This window comes from Engystomops pustulosus, chromosome 3 (genome assembly GCF_040894005.1).
Source record: "Engystomops pustulosus chromosome 3, aEngPut4.maternal, whole genome shotgun sequence".
In the NCBI taxonomy this organism is placed as follows: domain Eukaryota; kingdom Metazoa; phylum Chordata; class Amphibia; order Anura; family Leptodactylidae; genus Engystomops; species Engystomops pustulosus.
The window spans coordinates 77,456,044-77,468,937 of NC_092413.1; the positions used below are offsets into that span (position 1 = coordinate 77,456,044).

Genomic DNA, 12,894 nt, shown 5'->3' on the forward strand with positions numbered 1-12,894 from the left:
GTTTCCTTGTTATAGCCCTCACATTACCTCTTTGCTGTAATGGCTGCTTCCTTTCCATGGGCTGATAAGCCTTATGAATCCAAATGTTGTTTACACTTTGTTTCTGGTCGGTTTCCTTGGAGGGGAGGAGCTTCTGCTCCCTGCTCACAGAGCAGGAGGTCATGTGTCAGTGAATGCAGCAGAGCTGAATTTGTGTAGAACAGTAAATGCAGTAGGGCTGGATGTATATGCAGATATCTCCTGCACAGAATAGTGAGGTACAATATTTCTCTGTTCCCTATCAGTCCCTCCATCCCAGTCTGTGATTCGACAGAAGTTTCTCTGTGTGTCTTATCATCGGCAGTATCAGCTGTCCAGATAAGCTATTAACCCTTACTGCTCACACAGCACAGGCTATAGATCACATGTAACCTGTGTATGATTTCTACCACTTATTACATGTTCCCTGCTCCTCCATGTGATGGAAGCTACCAGGCTGTCACCATATACATCCTGTATGTGCACTGTGCAGTGTTTAGTGGATTTACTTGTAGGAATCTAAATGGATTTAATGCTAAATTACTTTGAGAGAGAACACAAGACATCATTGGATCTGTGGACAAGCTAGCTGGCCTCAGCCTGAGGGCATAGACTGACAGATATTAGTCTCCGCCCACTGCAACTCTAGTGATTTTTTGTCAAACACTTTCCTCTGGGTACTCTGGTCTCCTCCCACACTCCAAAACATAGTGGTAGGTTGATTAGATTGTGAGCCCCATGGGGACAGGGGCCTATTTGGCTAGCCTTGTGCAGTGCTGTGTAATCTTTGGAAAGAAAAGTAGGAGCAGCACAAAGTAGGCATTGTTCTGTTTGTTTTTAAAGGTGGGATCACATATAATAATTTTGTAAAATCATTATAACTTTACAGTTACGCTTTAAGGGGACAAACTTACAGTGCCAGTTTTCTACATTTTCCTTTTTGAAAGTTGTTGCTTACAAGTTGCTTGTTTTGGTGCAAATTATGTTAAAATTCTATTTTAAACAGATTAATAAATCTACTCCAATATTCTTACAAGACTGACTGTAAAAGCAAATGTCATGCAATTTCTATTGTGTTAAAATTGTGTCTTTATAAATGTTCTCTACAAAGAAAAAAATTGCATTGAACTTGTGCATTGAAGTATTGCTTTGCTTTTCCTTTACAGAAAATAGCAGTATATCGTGTTTTCTAATGGATGAAAATCAGAGTGATGAGTATTGTAAGAAAATGAAGGCAAAATGTACCTCCATATCAGAGTAAGTAATTTCTTGAACAAAATACTATTTAAATTAAAGATAGTTACCAAGCAAAGCCCTCACAGATCCTCAATGGTGTCTGAAACAAACAGGAAATCCATGAAGGAACTTGCTTGGCTACAATAATAAAGGGACTATAACAACTGTTCATACAGAAATATCGACAGGAAAAAAGTTTTTTAAAAATTGAACTTAATGTAGAAATACTTGCGCTGACTAGATGAGATTGTTGTATACTGTGTGTTAACCTTGTGGGACTGTGTAACCTATACTTTATGATAGTTTACTACATCTAATCTAAAGAACCTAAACCTCAATAATTCATAAAAATTCTAAAGTGTATTATTGCAAACATATACAAGCATAGACATAGACCAGACAATACAATTAAAATCAAATGCACTAGAAAGACTCTATAGGGTAAGAATGATATGTTTACCCTAGAAAACTTTAGCTGCCCAACAGAAGATAAGTAAGACAGTGCTTGTTAATACTTAAATAACACACATATAGTATGGTAGCAACTAAAAATACCTACAATAAATGGACTAAGGCCCCACAAACAACCAGTTTAAGTGAGTCGGCAAAAAAATACAATAAGCCTTTTTTTGAATCACATCATAGCCATCAGAGTGGTCAAAGGCAGGGCACCCGTGGCAGCCATGGTGCAAACACACCCCATGCTTTCCATCACTCAAGGTGACTTCATCAGGGGTAATCTCATTATTAGCTATTGAACCACCTTTAAATAATGTACCCAAAGAGTGGATCTTATTCTCAAAAAAATAATCCCCCATGTGTCCAATTACAAAAAATAAACATTTTATAGCCTGTAAAATGTGGCAATTCAAATCTGCTATGAAAGGCACTCCTTCCATTCTATGCCCAGTCATGTTGTAGTAGTTTACCAACATATATGGCGCATCCTCGTACTAAAGGGTTAACTCACACTTCTTTTTTTATATATTGAGAAGTGTAGTTTCAAAAATTACATAATTTAGGTGTATTACTCTTATATAGGTCTCTTAACCCCTTACTGCCGCAGCCCTTTTTCATTTTTGTGTTTTCATTTTTCACTCCCCACGTTCAAAAATCAATAACTTTTTAATGTTTCCATGTACAGAGCTGTTTGATAGCTTATTTTCTGCGTAACAAATTACACTTCAAAATGGTGATATTTAATATTCCATGCCGTGTACTGGGAAGACGGAAAAAAATTCAAAATACAGTGAAATTGGTAAAAAAATAGCATTTGTGCCATATTCTTGTGGGCTTGGATTTCACTGTACTTTATTCTTTGGGTTGGTACAATACCAAATTTGTATAGGTTTTACAATGTTTTCATAGATTTACAAAAATTAAAACCTCCTGTACAAAATTTTTTTTTTAGGATTTTGCCATCTTCTGGCGCTAATAACTTTTTTATACTTTGGTATACGGAGCTTTGGGAGGTGTTGTTTTTTGTGGCTTTTGATGACGTTTACAATTTTATCATTTTGAGGACTTTACGACCTTTGACCACGTTTTCTAGAATTTTCTTTTTTTAAATGGCAAAAAAAGTGCCATTTTCGACTTTGGGCACGATTTTCTGTTACGATTTTCCGATTTTCCGTTTCACGTTTTTCACGCAGTGAAAAAACGTTATTATATTTTTATAGACCGGGCATTTTCGGATGCGTCGATACTAGAGATGAGCGTCGATACTAGAGATGAGCGAGCACTAAAATGCTCGGGTGCTCGTTATTCGAGACGAACTTATCCCGATGCTCGAGTGCTCGTCTCGATTAACGAACCCCATTGAGGTCAATGGGAGACTCGAGCATTTTTCAAGAGGACCAAGGGTCTGCACAGGGAAGCTTGGCCAAACACCTGGAAAGCTCAGAAAATGATAAAAACACCACGAAAATGGACAGGAAACAGCAGGGGCAGCATGCATGGATGCCTCTGAGGCTGCTTAATCGCAACATTATGCCAAAATTATGGGCAACAGCATGGCGATGGCAGAGTGACCGAATGAGGCTAGATAGCATCTAAAACATCCAATAATTGACACTGACACTATAGAAGACGGCATGCAAAGGCAGCAGCGGCAGGCTAGAGAGTGGCATGGCTACATACCCCAAATGGACTCAGGCTTCAAACCATGGGGGGCAGAGAGGAACCAAAGGAGATGAGCAAGAAGCGCTGAAATCATTTCCTATGTGAACAAAAGGTTGACGGTATATTTAGTCGATAACACAGCATAGTGACCAAGTTCCATAACGTATCTGGTGAAACACCTGAAAAATTAGCCTGACACAGCTCGTTTGATAAGGGGGACGACATCTGGAGGCAGCCATGGAGACGACTTCCATGATTAAGAGTGACAGTATGGGGCATCCATATTGCGCTGCTATGATTGAAACTTCAGGTCTCCAGCATGGCGACGACAGATGCGCTGAGTTCCATTATGTATCTGGTGAAACACCTGAAAATTCTGCCTGACAGCTCGTTTGATAAGGGGATGATGTACTGTATACCCTCTCGCGCTCCAGCATCTGGGGTATAGACAGTTGAAAGTTGCACATGGAGACATTGGTGGACGCTGTGGAGGATCGTGGAGGCGAAATGGACAGGAAACAGCAGGGGCAGTATGCATGGATGCCTCTGAGGCTGCCTAATCTTGGGATGGAGCTGGCGGTCCGCTGCCAGGTGAGCTTTCGCCTGTCCAAGCCCCTGTCTCTCGGCTCCTCCCCACCCAAAATGGGCCTGGGGGCCAGAAGCGTTTACTTTGAAAAAATTATCATTTTCAAAGCAGGCGGGGGCTGCAAACAGCACTTCTAAGAACCTTTTGTATAAGATCAAGTGTAGTACTGTTCTTATAAGTAATTGGCTTGGTTATGGCGGGTGAGGGGAATGTAAACAGATGCGCAAGAAGCGCTGAAATAATATCGGTAATTGATAAAAGTTTGCCAGTATATTTTGTGGATAACACAGCAGGGTGGCGACAAAGTTAACAAGTTTAATGTGGAAGCCATGAAAACAACCCAAAATTTTGCCTGACACAGCTCGTTTGCTAAGGGGACGATGTATGGAGGCAGCTATGGAGATGATGTGTGGAGGTAGCAATGGAGACAACGTGTGGAGGCAGCTATAAAGACGAAGTGTGGAGGCTGCTATGGAGACAATTAAATTTGGATAGTGCCTGTATGTGGCAGTCCAAAAAAGTTTTCAAACCAGAGGACCGGCTGGGTGGCCCTCCAGAAAAATTTAATACATAGAGTACCTGTATGTGGCACTCCCAAAAATTGTTTAAAACAGAGGACCGGGTAGTTGGCCCTCCAGAAAAATTAAATACATAGAGTACTATAGCTAGAGCCAGTTGGCCCTGGCAAAAAATAGCCAGTTTCCTCTGCTTTAGTGTACAAAGAGGAGGAGAAGGAGGAAAATGAGGACGAGGAGTGCATACATTATTTAGGTTGAGCTTCTTTCACCTGGTGGAGAATGGAAATCCTGAGAAATCCAGGCTTTATTCATCTTGATAAGCGTCAGCCTGTCAGCGCTGTCAGTCGACAGGCGTGTACGCTTATCGTGATGATGCCACCAGCTGCACTGAAAACCCGCTCAGACAACACGCTAGCGGCAGGGCAGGCAAGAACCTCCAAGGCGTACACCGCCAGTTCATGCCACGTGTCCAGCTTTGAAACCCAGTAGTTGTAGGGAGCTGTGTGATCATTTAGGACGATGGTATGGTGAGCTACGTACTCCCTCACCATCTTTCTGTAAGGATCAGCCCTACTCTGCCGAGACTGGGGACAGGTGACAGTGTCTTGCTGGGGTGACATAAAACTGGCAAAGGCCTTGTAAAGCGTACCCCTTCCAGTGCTGGACAAGTTGCCTGCTCGCCTACTCTCCCTCGCAACTTGTCCTGCAGAAGTACGCCCTCTGCCGCTAGCGCTGTCAGAAGGGAAATACTGTTTCAGCTTGTGCACCAGGGCCTGCTGGTATTCTTGCATTCTCACACTCCTTTCCTCTCCAGGGATGAGAGTGGAAAGATTTTGCTTGTACCGTTGGCCCAGGAGAGTGAATACCCAGTAATCGGTGCTGGAGTAAATTCTTTGAACGCGAGGGTCACGGGATAGGCAGCCTAGCATGAAATCTGCCATATGCGCCAGAGTCCCAACTCGGGAAGGGGACCCCTGAGGAAGCCAGTTGGGTGGCGATACGCGTGGGGCTGTGTGCCCCAGCTTCCCCTCACCTCCCCTTTGCGTTCATCCCGATTGCAGCAGGTAGATATGTGGATCCATCTTGTACCTCATTGCACTTGCTTACAGATTGTTCTGTTGGAGGATTGCTGGTTTACTTTTTGTTGATTCTCCCGGGATTATGAGCTTTGACCACATACACTGGATATTTCATCCACTATAAGATACATTTCTGGATTTTGTGCGGCTAGGGGGGTGTTATCTCCGGAGGGGGAGCTGGTGGTTTGTAGGGGTGACCAGCACTATCATATGCTAGGTCCCCTTGCTGGATTGTTTGTTTGTGTGTTGTTCACACTTTTTAAATGTTTTTATGGTTTTTTTGTGTTGTGGTGTAATTCATATTAATAAAAGTTGTTTATACTATATATTTTTTTGGTCTTGTGGCATACTTCTGTTTTCTTGTGAGTTCCAAAAATAAAATATATAACGCTATTGTAGCCCTAAGAAGGCCTGTTGGGTTCTCGTATGGCTAGTTTCTAGCCTACACTGACAGCACACAACTGGATTTTGTGCTGTGCCTGATGACTTTGAGTTATAAAAAAAAAGAAAAGTAAAAAAAAAAGAAAAAGCAGACTGTGCCTAATTCAATAAAACCCCTAATAAATTGTCCCACTTAGGTGTTTGAGATGGATATGTTCGTCACTAAGAGCTAAATATAACGTTCGCAAGTCTCCCTGCAAATTCGTCACAATATGGTACTAGCTGCACTACTAGTGCCAGCAAGGCCAGCCACAAGCAAATCAACCAAAAATAAAATATATAACGCTATTGTAGCCCTAAGAAGGCCTGTTGGGTTCTTGTATGGCTAGTTTCTAGCCTACACTGACAGCACACAACTGGATTTTGTGCTTTGCCTGATGACTTTGAGTCATAAAAATAAAATAAAAAGAAAAAAAAAAAGAAAAAGCAGACTGTGCCTAATTCAATCAAACCCCTAATAAATTGTCCCACTTAGGTGTTTGAGATCGATATTTGTGTCACTAAGAGCTAAATATAACGTTCGCAAGTCTCCCTGCAAATTCGTCACGATATGGTACTAGCTGCACTACTAGTGCCAGCAAGGCCAGCCACAAGCAAATCAACAAAATATATATATATATATATATAACGCTATTGTAGCCCTAAGAAAGCCGGTTGGGTTCTTGTATGCCTAGTTTCTAACCTACACTGACAGCACACAACTGGATTTTAGTCACTTTAAGTTTTGAAAAAAAAAAAATCGTCAGACTGTGCCTAATTCAATCAAACACCTAATAAATTGTCCCACTTAGGTGTTTGAGATGGATATGTGTGTCACTAAGAGCTAAATAGAACGTTCGCAAGTCTCCCTGCAAATTCGTCACAATATGGTACTAGCGCCCAGCAAGGCCAGCCTTAAGCAAATCAACAAAATATATATATATTTAACGCTATTGTAGCCCTAAGAAAGCCGGTTGGGTTCTTGTATGCCTAGTTTCTAACCTACACTGACAGCACACAACTGGATTTTAAGTCACTTTAAGTTTTGAAAAAAAAAAAAATCGTCAGACTGTGCCTTATTCAATCAAACACCTAATAAATTGTCCCACTTAGGTGTTTGAGATGGATATGTGTGTCACTAAGAGCTAAATAGAACGTTCGCAAGTCTCCCTGCAAATTCGTCACGATATGTTATTAGCTGCACTACTAGTGCCAGCAAGGCCAGCCACAAGCAAATCAACAAAATATATATATAACGCTATTGTAGCCCTAATAAAGCCGGTTGGGTTCTTGTATGCCTAGTTTCTAACCTACACTGACAGCACACAACTGGATTTTAAGTCACTTTAAGTTTAAAAAAAAAAAATCGTCAGACTTTGCCTAATTCAATCAAACACCTAATAAATTGTCCCACTTAGGTGTTTGAGATGGATATATGTGTCACTAAGAGCTAAATATAATGTTCGCAAGTCTCCCTGCAAATTCGTCACGATATGGTACTAGCTGCACTACTAGTGCCAGCAAGGCCAGCCACAAGCAAATCAACAATATATATATATATATATAACGCTATTGTAGCCCTAAGAAAGCCGGTTGGGTTCTTGTATGCCTAGTTTCTAACCTACACTGACAGCACACAACTGGATTTTAGTCACTTTAAGTTTTGAAAAAAAAAAAATCGTCAGACTGTGCCTAATTCAATCAAACCCCTAATAAATTGTCCCACTTAGGTGTTTGAGATGGATATGTGTGTCACTAAGAGCTAAATAGAACGTTCGCAAGTCTCCCTGCAAATTCGTCACAATATGGTACTAGCGCCCAGCAAGGCCAGCCTTAAGCAAATCAACAAAATATATATATTTAACGCTATTGTAGCCCTAAGAAAGCCGGTTGGGTTCTTGTATGCCTAGTTTCTAACCTACACTGACAGCACACAACTGGATTTTAAGTCACTTTAAGTTTTGAAAAAAAAAAAAATCGTCAGACTGTGCCTTATTCAATCAAACACCTAATAAATTGTCCCACTTAGGTGTTTGAGATGGATATGTGTGTCACTAAGAGCTAAATAGAACGTTCGCAAGTCTCCCTGCAAATTCCTCACAGTATGGTACTAGCTGCACTACTAGTGCCAGCAAGGCCAGCCACAAGCAAATCAACAAAATATATATATATAAAGCTATTGTAGCCCTAATAAAGCCGGTTGGGTTCTTGTATGCCTAGTTTCTAACCTACACTGACAGCACACAACTGGATTTTAGTCACTTTAAGTTTTGAAAAAAAAAAAAAAATTGTCAGACTGTGCCTAATTCAATCAAACCCCTAATAAATTGTCCCACTTAGGTGTTTGAGATGGATATGTGTGTCACTAAGAGCTAAATAGAACGTTCCCAAGTCTCCCTGCAAATTCGTCACAATATGGTACTAGCTGCACTACTAGTGCCAGCAAGCCCAGTCACAAGCAAACAAAAAAAAAATATATATAATGCTATTATAGCACTAACAAGGGCTGTTGGGTTCTTGTAGACTCACTCCTGCCTAACAGTAAGCTAATATAACACCCTAACGCTATCCCTGCAGCAGCAGCAGCTCTCTCCCTAACGGCATCCAGACAGAGAATGATGCAAGCAGCGCGGGCAGGGGCTAGTCTATTCCAGGGTCACCTGATCAGGCCAGCCAACCACTGCTATGGACGTGTAAGGGTACCACGTCATGCTGGGTGGAGTGCAGAGTCTCCTGGCTTGTGATTGGCTCTGTTACTGGCCGCCAAAAATCAAAACGGCGGGAGATTCCATTTTCTCGAGCTGGCGAAGTATTCGTCCGAGCAACGAGCAGTTACGAGTACGCTAATGCTCGAACGAGCATCAAGCTCGGACGAGTGTGTTCGCTCATCTCTTGTCGATACCTAATGTCTTTATGATTTTTACTGTTTATTTATATTTATATCAGTTCTTGGTTTTTGGTTTTTATTATAATTTTTTTAACTTTTATTTTTACTATTTTTCAGACTCCCTAGGGTACTTTAACCCTAGGTTGTCTGTACGATCCTATCATATACTGCCATACTACAGTATGGCAGTATATGGGAATTTTACTCCTCATTCATTACAATGTGCTGATAGCACATTGTAATGAATAGGGTTACCCGAAGCAGCCTCAAGTCTTCAGAAGACCCGAGGCTGTCATGGCGATGGATCACCGCTCCCCAATGATGTCACGGGGAGTGGCGATCCCCGCCTATGCGGAATGGGCGCCGCCATCTTTTTGAAGCCGTCGACAACTTCTCCAGCACCGATCACGGGTGTTACAGGTGCCTCAAAATATGGGTTTTGGTCATATTCATAAAATTGAGAATAAATTGCACCCAAAAAAGCCATGCCAATATAAAGCTGAACTTTGGGAAATATCTGCCTGAAAAGCAAAAGATTTAGAACTTTGAAATGATAAATTTTTAGACATTTTTCCACGTTTTTGTTTTTTCATAACTAAATACAAAAGATATCATCAAAATTTTTCTATTAATTTGAAGTACAATGTGCGATTAGAAAACAAATCTCAAAATACCCTGTATATGTTATAGCATTACAAAGGTATAACCCGAAGAGGAGCCGAAGCGGAAGAACCCGAAGAGAATTCGAAGGACCCTAGGTTGCATCACGAATCACGATCAAGATAATTCTCCTACGTGTGATTTATCTTTGGTACTAAATGCCTTGACAGAGAATCCCTTTGAACTCGCAGGGCCAAATGTAAATTTTCTTACACTCGAAACTGTCTTTCTTGTGAAAGGCCTTGTGCCAGAAGGCTTTGTGAGATACAAGCCTTGTTTATCAGAGACCCCTATCTTCGAATCACAGAGCACAGAATCACTCTCAGACTTGATCCAAACTTTCTATCTAAAGTTGTCTCTAATTTTCATAGCGCCCAAATGTCAGAATCTCTGTTTTTTTCCCCATTTTTCCATTCATGAATATTTGAATAAAAAATGATCAAACAGTCATATAGGTGCTAATGGTGGTGTATACACTATGACAGTGATGGCAAACCTTTTAGAGCCTCAGTGCCCAAACTTCAACCAAAAGCCACTTATTTATTGCAAAGTGCCAGCACAGCAATTTAAGCAGTAATTTATTTCTCCTTGTTCTTTGACAACTTTCAATCGTTCAGCCTCCTAAAGACACCAACACAGTTGAAAGGAGCAGGGCAAATTAGCCTGTCGTTTTAGGAAGGTTCTGCAGGCAGATTCTTTGAGTCCTGTCTGCTGAACTTCATGCTGTGGCGATGGCCCAGGTGCCCACAGAGAGGGCTCCGAGTGCCGCCTCTGGCACCAGTGCCATAGGTTCGCCACCACTGCACTATGATGTCAGCAAGCGGCTGACATCATGGTGTGTGCGATGCAGCACGCAGGGACCCAAAGCTGGAGCTTCAGTAGAAACAAGAGAGTCTTTTTGCATAGACTCTAGTATAATCCGAGTTAGACCTACCGGTAATTTGGTTTATATTAGTCCTCAATGACGGCCCCTCTGGACCTCTATAGGGACAGGAAGAAGAAGAGAGGTTAAAGGTCCCTCCCACAGCCTCCTGGCAGTGTGTGACAAAGAACTACATCAGAAATGGATCCAACAAAATTGGAGGATTAATACAAACCAAATTGCCAGTAGGTCTAATTCCCAGTTTTCATCTCATACCCCATGACGGCCCTGGAGATATAACAGATGAGATGATAATATTATGGAGGGAATACAGCCTGCAGAACTTTTCAACCGAATATTAGGTCATCAGATCTCTGTAGGTCTAAACCAGGGCCGGCTCCAGGTTTTAGTGGGCCCCTGGGCGACAGAGCCCTAGTGGGCCCCTTTATGGGCCGCCCTCCAGTAGTCACACTGCCCCCCACCCTCACGTGGACACACTGCCCCCCCATCCCCGTGTACACATTCCATCCCCTCCCCTGTATACACTCTGCCCCCCCTGCCCTTGTACACATTCCTCCCCTGCTCCTGTATACACTCTGCCACCCCTCCCCCTGTATATACATTGCCCTCCCCCTGTATACACACTGCCACCCCCTCCCCCTGTATACACACTGCCCCCCTCCTCCTGTATACACACTGCCCCCCACCCCCTGTATACACACTGCCCCCCCAGTAAGTAATGTCCTCACACAGCCCCCAGTAAGTAATGTGCCCACACAGCCCTCCAGTAAGTAATGTGCCCACACAGCCCCCAGTAAGTAATGTGCCCACACAGCCCCCAGTAAGTAATGTGCCTCACACAGCCCCCAGTAAGTAATGTGCCTCACACAGCCCCCCAGTAAGTAATGTGCCCACACAGCCCCCCAGTAAGTAATGTGCCCACACACCCCCAGTAAGTAATGTGCCCACACAGCCCCCCAGTAAGTAATGTGCCCCCCCAGTAAGTAATGTGCCCCCCCAGTAAGTAATGTGCCCCCCCAGTAAGTAATGTGCCCCCACACAGCCCCCCAGTAAGTAATGTGCCCCCACACAGCCCCCAGTAAGTAATTTCCTCCACACAGCCTCCCCCATGTTCTCGCCCTTCCCTGGACCCTGGTCAAGTCTTCCCCTTCACCTCACTGATGCAGCTCTCTCCGTGTTGTCACTGCTTTCCCCGGCAGGTCATGTGACCATTACATCATCAAAGGTCCTTTAGCCTCCAATGCTGCAGCAGCAGCTCCTGCTGGGAAAAGCAGTGAGTACAAATGTTCTCATCAGGATCTGTGTCCCGAGGACACAGATCCTGATGAAAGAGTTGAAGGAAGCTCCCTGGCAGCGGGGGCCTAAGTGGGCCCATCTAGTACCCCGGGACCCCGGCAATTGCCTGGGTTAGCCGGGTGATGGCGCCGGGCCTGGTCTAAACGGTAATGTTTGGCGAAGGTACCCGCGTAGCTGCCCTGCATATCTGGTCTAGGGACACTCCTCATTTTTTAGCCTAGTATGCGGCCATTCCTTTGGGAGTTGGCTTTTGTTGAATTCCATAGCAGGTGGATATGGTCGTTTTTAACCATCTGGCAATGGTAGCTCTTGATGCCTTCTTACCCTTGTTTGGCCCCTGAAACTGAGCAAACAAGTTTGAGTTTTTCCTCCAAGTCTCTCTTTATGTAGTGTAAAACAGCTCTCCTTACATCCAATGTATGCCACTCTCATTCTCTTGGATTTTTCGTGTTCAGGCCAAAAAATGGTAGGACAATCTCCTGGTGCCCGTGGAAATTTGATATTAATTTAGGAGAAAAGGCTGGGTCAAGAACAAAAATTATCCTATACTCTAATATTTTAAGTTAGGGTTCTTTAATGGAGATCGCTTGCAATTCCATATGTCTTCTACACATATATATAGCAGTAACATGGGCTATAACAGGGGTTATATATATTTAACAGGGGCATATACTGTATGTGTGTATGTGCTGTATACATTGTATATATGTGTGTATTTGCTATATGTATGTGTATATAGTGTGTTTATACTGCATGTATGTGTATATATGGTGATCGTATACTGTATGTATATGATGTATATATACTATTTGTATTTATATAATGGGGCACATTTACTTACCCGGTCTGCAAAGTTCACCGAAAGTGCATTGTGCGTTCGATATTCTGCATGTGTCACTTCCCTGCTCAGGTCCGCCGGAGTTCACCTTCTTCTTCCTGGTGCATGTAAGTGCATTGTCTTGCAACACAATTTAAAGGTTAAATCCCGCACTCAGTCGGAATCAGTCGGATCGTCTGATGGCTCGACCCCCAATTTGTGTTGCATGGAAGCCAGCGCAGAGTGCAACACAATCCCAGCGCAGACAGCTGTTAAATACCTTTCAAAGCCACCCATTTGCAGGTTACCCGGTGAAAGACACTCATGTGGTTTCAGTTTCTTTCTGCTTAAGTAGTCTGCCATCTGGTTTTCT

General features: G+C 42.9%; 1 protein-coding gene across 2 annotated transcripts in view; it reads left to right on the forward strand.

The window, feature by feature from the left end:
- Positions 1-12,894, forward strand: part of PCNX2 (pecanex 2) — a 454,272-nt gene that overhangs the window by 103,669 nt on the left and 337,709 nt on the right. For both annotated transcript variants that reach the window (XM_072141166.1, XM_072141167.1), the window contains exon 7: positions 1,185-1,275. In XM_072141166.1, coding sequence (XP_071997267.1) covers positions 1,185-1,275 — 91 coding nt within the window. The remainder of the gene's footprint in view (positions 1-1,184; positions 1,276-12,894) is intronic.